Source organism: Cebus imitator, unplaced genomic scaffold (assembly GCF_001604975.1).
Source record: "Cebus imitator isolate Cc_AM_T3 unplaced genomic scaffold, Cebus_imitator-1.0 Scaffold449, whole genome shotgun sequence".
Taxonomy (NCBI): domain Eukaryota; kingdom Metazoa; phylum Chordata; class Mammalia; order Primates; family Cebidae; genus Cebus; species Cebus imitator.
In genome coordinates this window covers 2,328,098-2,333,300 of record NW_016107764.1, presented here as the reverse complement: position 1 = coordinate 2,333,300, position 5,203 = coordinate 2,328,098, and the positions used below count along the sequence as shown (strand labels likewise).

Below are 5,203 nucleotides of genomic sequence, written 5' to 3'. Positions count from 1 at the left end.
GGAACCCAAGAGGCTGGCCACGGGGTCTGCGGGTTCGGGAGCGGAACCCCGGGAGCGGAGGGGAGCAGAGGGAGACCCCGGAGCGCTAGCCCGCCGAGCCCCAGCGCCCGCAGCCCCGCCCAGTCCCGCCCCGCGCAGCCCCGCGCAGCCCCGCGCCCCGGCTAGGCGGAGGGCGGCTTCCGAGGCGGCCCTGCTGCTCCCGGTCGGGCGAATGCCGCGCCCGCGAGGCTCCCCCCGACGCGTGGGCCGTCCGCGCGGCGCTGCCCTCCGGCCCTCGTCTCCCGCCCCCAGCAGCGGCTCGGCCCAGCCTGCGCCGGACCCGCTGTGGAGGCCGCGGCCTCGGATTGCCCTCGGGGTCCCGCCAGCGCACGGAAGGCGGGAGGGACTGCGCTTCCCAGGCGGCTTTGCGGCGGCGGACTCCATGTCCCAGCAGCCTGCGCGTTGCCGGGACTCCATTTCCCAGAGTGCGCCGCCCCTCGGCCCCCCCCTCCCCCCCTCTCACCTGGCGCTGCGCAAACTCGGAGCGCACCCGGCCGGAAGCTGCTGCTGGGAAGCCGGAGGCGGGGCGGGACGCAGGTGAGGTGGCACGGGACCTGCTGCGGTCTGGGCCGTGGGTGCTGCGTGAGAGTCAGGGAACGCTGTGGGGGTCTGGGATCGAGGGGCGTGGGGTCGATCTGGGGCCGTGGTAGGGGTCTCCCGGCGTGCAGGGGAGCCGCGCGATGCCTGCGCAGGGACCCCTCCCATAAGGGCTGGCCCTGGGGCCCTGCCGCGGAGCCCGAGTAGGTTTCCGGCTCCCAGGATAGGATCGTGAGGGTGGCTGCGCCCGGAGGCCTGTCCTGCTCTGGAGGAATCTGGCCCTCCCGGGCTCTCCAGCACCAGCCTGCCTGGAGTGGGCTGGGGCTGCTCACAGGCGCCGCCTCTTGCCTGTGCATGCGGGCTTTGGCTGCGAGCCGTGTTAACGACCTGCGCCAGGGGCCGCAGCCCCGAAGTTGTCTGCCTCCCCTCTTCTCAGCCAGAGGGGAGTATAATGTACTTTTTCTTGGCCCAGTGGGTTGGGACCAGCTGCTCTAGGCTGAGTGGTAGCTCAGGACCCCTGTGGCTCTGTAGCCTGAGGGCTTCCTGGGGAACAGGACTGCGACGAGGGGGGTGCCTCGGTCCAGCTGGGTCTTTCTGGTTGCCAGTGGACTACGTCCCCTCCTTGAGGGCTTCACTCTGTACCATTTGCCCCAGAAGAGTGGGGCTCCAAAGGGGAGTATGATGGCCTCAGCCTCCCATTATTTGACACACTACAGGTGCAGCTGACATGGGTGAACCCCAGGGGTCCATGCGGATTCTAGTGACAGGGGGCTCTGGGCTGGTGGGCAAAGCCATCCAGAAGGTGGTAGCAGATGGAGCTGGCCTTCCTGGAGAGGACTGGGTGTTTGTCTCCTCCAAGGACGCCGATCTCACGTGAGAGAGCCCATCCCCGGATCAGCCCTTCCTCCCCATCCTCCCTGCACCCCAGAACTAAGGGCTCCAGGCTGGGCCTGTTCCTGAGTCTAGCAGTAGCTGTGTGTCTGGATCCTCCCTGCCAGGTGGCTGGCCTGGCCTGGTGTGCTTGGCTGTGCTCCTAGACAAACATCCTCCCATCTCTTCCCAGAAGCCTGCACCCTCACACCAGCCAGGCCCTGGGGCCACCCTTCCTTTTGGCTGTCCCTCCTGCCATAGCCCCACCTGGTCCCTGCACTTTGCACCCAACCCTGGGGTGCTGGTTCCCTCCAGAGCCTCCTGACACCCTGGCTCCCCCCAGGGATGCAGCACAGACCCGCACCCTGTTTGAGAAGGTCCGACCCACGCACGTCATCCATCTTGCTGCAATGGTGGGGGGCCTGTTCCGGAATATCAAATACAATTTGGACTTCTGGGTAAGTGAGGGTGGCCCCAGCAATCGCTGGAAACCAGGATCCCAGGTTCTGGGAACTTCCTGGCCGGCTTCCCACTCTCACAGGCCCACATTCCCACCCCAGGAAGTCCCTGAGGACCAGGGCTTGGCACAGTCTGGTGGGAGCAGCCCCTGAGGTGCTGTGGACAGAGGGTCATGCAGGTGGGCCTGGGGCACTTGGCCCAGTAATAAAAGCTATAGAGCTGACCTGTGGCATTGGGAAGCTGAAAGCCAGCAGCCACCATAGGAATGGGAGCTGGTTCCTACCCCGTGAGTCCCCAGAGCCTCCAGAGCCTCTGGCTCCCAGGACTGTGCTGGCCCAGCTCCCCTGAGCCAGGCCCACCACACACTCTGGGGTACAGTGGTGCGAACTGCACTCCGTGCATCTTGTCCCGTGCCTGGGGAAAGGGGGGCGTGGTGTTAAGGGCCCTGCCCAGGCTAGCTGTGCCCCGGAGAGTTGGCCCCACAGGTCTCTCTGGGCAGCAGCCTTGCCCTAGCTGGCTTGTACGAGGCATGGGTCAGCAGAGGCTCAGACCAGATTCTGCCCAGGGGCCTGTCACCCCAGAGCGCTCCTTGTCTGTGTCTCAGCCTTCTCAACAGGATGCCTGGCCACCACCTCTCCCATCTCCCAAGACAGTCCCCATGCTGCAGCCATGCCTTGTCCATTTCATGCAAGGGAAGTGGGGCTTGGCGGGGGAAGCAGACCGCCCGGTTCCCCGTGTAGTGGGAGCTCCAGCCCAGCCCAGGGCCAGACTGGGCCCTCTGGGCTCCTTCCCAGCCTCCACTACCTGTCCTGACCTCTGCAGCCTCCTGGGTGGGGCCCACCCCTGAGCTGGGGGTGTGGTTCTCTCCTCACACCCGGAAGGCAGAGCCAGCCCCTCCTGCAGCCTTGTTGTGGGGTAGAGGAGTGGTGTCTGTAAGCCCAAGAGCCTCTCCTTGTCCCGAAGTCTTGGTGCTGTTAAAAGAAACTCATAGGGGGAAAAGAAGAAAAAAATAAATAAATAAGTAGGCTTGGGTTATTGCCACGTCTGAAAGGCCAAGGCTAGGATCTGGCCTGGGAAGCCTGATCTGTCCCACCTCACCCCTGCAGAGGAAAAATGTGCACATCAATGACAACGTCCTGCACTCGGCCTTCGAGGTGGGCGCCCGCAAGGTGGTGTCCTGCCTGTCCACTTGTATCTTCCCTGACAAGACTACCTACCCCATAGATGAGACCATGGTGAGGGGTGGGGCCTGGTTTGGGCGGGGCCGGGGAGCTGTGGGCGGAGCCTGGAAGTAGCGGCCTCTGCCTCTCCCGCCCCCGCAGATCCACAACGGGCCGCCCCACAGCAGCAATTTTGGGTACTCGTATGCCAAGAGGATGATCGACGTGCAGAACAGGTCCTCACACCCGTCCTGCTGAGGCCCAGCCAGGAGTGGGGGAGAGGGCCCCCGGGGTGGGTGGGGCCAGCCTGGTCGGGTCTTCATGCCAGCCTCAGTAAGAGGCCAGCGGCAGCGTTGGGTGGGATCGCAGTCCCAGGACGAGGGCAGGAGACGCTGTGCCTCCGCAGGGCCTACTTCCAGCAGCACGGCTGCACGTTCACCGCTGTCATCCCCACCAACGTCTTCGGGCCCCATGACAACTTCAACATCGAGGATGGCCATGTGCTGCCTGGCCTCATCCACAAGGTGCACCTGGCCAAGAGTGAGTGCATCCACCCCATGGGGGGTGCCCGGGCTCAGCTCGGGAGGAGGTGATGCAGTGCCTCTGACACCTGCTCCCTCCCCGAATCTGCAGGCAGCGGCTCGGCCCTGACGGTGTGGGGTACAGGGAAGCCTCGGAGGCAGTTCATATACTCACTGGTGCGTAAAGGAAGGCACAGCTCTCCCCAGAGAACCTGCCCCAGTGAGCCCTGGGCTTGCCCCTGCTGGTCTGTAGGGGAGGTGGTGCAGAAGGGAGCTTGGGACCAGGAGAGAGACTGGGCTGAGCTCCCAGAGGAGCCATCTCTGGGCCTCACGGAGGCCCCATAGGCTCATGTTTCCAGAAGTCACTGGTGTCATTCTGAGCTCGGAGGGAGAAAGGAGGAACCCCTGGTCCCCAGGCTGAGCCCCCACCAAACAAGAACAAGAGTGTGGACTCCCCGGCAGGAGTGTTTGGGAGAGGGGACCTGTGGCTATCTCCCTGGTCTCTGACCCTGCCTGTCTGGCTCTAGGACCTGGCCCAGCTCGTTATCTGGGTCCTGCGGGAGTACAATGAGGTGGAGCCCATCATCCTCTCAGGTGGGCACCACAGCCCCCAGCCCCCTTCCTCCATGGTGGGACAGGATCCATGGCTGTCCTGGGAGGCTGGCTGAAGGGTGGGGGCAGGAATATTCATGGGCAGTTGGGTGGCAGTGACGGGAGGCCTGACACAGTGGCTCCCTGCAGTGGGCGAGGAAGATGAGGTCTCCATCAAGGAGGCAGCTGAGGCAGTGGCGGAAGCTATGGACTTCCATGGGGAGGTCACCGTATCCTCTGGCTCCAGCGCTGGGGGTTGGGTGGGACACTGGAGGGAGGACACCGACCCTGGCAGGAGGAGGGGCTCTGCTATGCTTCCCCTGGGAATGGCAGAGGTTCAAGGGCAAGTTGCGGGGGCTGGGAGTGGAGGTGCTCCCCTCGCTGTGGCCTTGACAAAGAGTCCAGTTTGATACAACCAAGTCGGATGGGCAGTTTAAGAAGACAGCTAGTAACAGCAAGCTGAGGAACTACCTGCCCGACTTCCGGTTCACACCCTTCAAGCAGGGTGAGCCCCGCCCCACAGCCCTCCACTTGGTGCCTCCCACACCTGGTGGCTTCCCCCACCCCCTCCCCCATGTTCCCTACCAGAGCAGGGGGTGAGGCGCCTCCCCCAACTTCCTCCCATGCGCCCCGGGCCCTCCCTGCCCTTGGCCCTCACCTGCCCTCCTCTGCAGCGGTGAAGGAGACCTGTGCATGGTTCACTGACAACTACGAGCAGGCCCGGAAGTGAAGCTGGAAGGCAGGAGCAGGTGCCTGCAAACCGTCTGTTGGCTGAGCCCCTTGGCTACCACCTACCAACCGTGCCAGGAGCTGAGGGCATCACCCAGCGACCTGAGCCCATGTTCCATCCGCTCTGCAGCTCCAGGAATCTGTCCAGTGGGGCCTCCATTCATGACAGTCCTCAGGGAAACCAGGGCCCAGGCAGGCCCGGCCCTTTGCTCCCCACACAGGCCCCCAGCCCTGCGCGTGCCCACTCTGATCCTGCATCCCACTCCCTGGGAGCCAATAAAGTGCATTTTCACAGGC

At 64.5% G+C, this 5,203-nt stretch overlaps 1 protein-coding gene across 4 annotated transcripts; it reads left to right on the top strand.

Annotated features, from left to right (window-relative positions):
* Positions 1 to 470: 470 nt before the first annotated feature.
* GFUS (GDP-L-fucose synthase) lies at positions 471 to 5,203 on the top strand. Of its 4 annotated transcripts, none has more exons than XM_017511544.2 (11): positions 471 to 576; positions 1,293 to 1,449; positions 1,790 to 1,904; positions 3,012 to 3,140; positions 3,228 to 3,301; positions 3,472 to 3,605; positions 3,699 to 3,763; positions 4,114 to 4,180; positions 4,328 to 4,407; positions 4,583 to 4,682; positions 4,852 to 5,203. In XM_017511544.2, exons 2-11 carry the CDS (start codon positions 1,304 to 1,306, stop codon positions 4,905 to 4,907), a joined length of 966 nt encoding a protein of 321 aa, XP_017367033.1. In that variant the 5' UTR covers positions 471 to 576; positions 1,293 to 1,303; the 3' UTR covers positions 4,908 to 5,203. The 4 variants fall into 4 exon arrangements, with proteins under 4 accessions (XP_017367033.1, XP_017367035.1, XP_017367034.1 ...); XM_017511546.2 differs by having other exon boundaries at positions 1,762 to 1,904; XM_017511545.2 differs by having other exon boundaries at positions 506 to 621.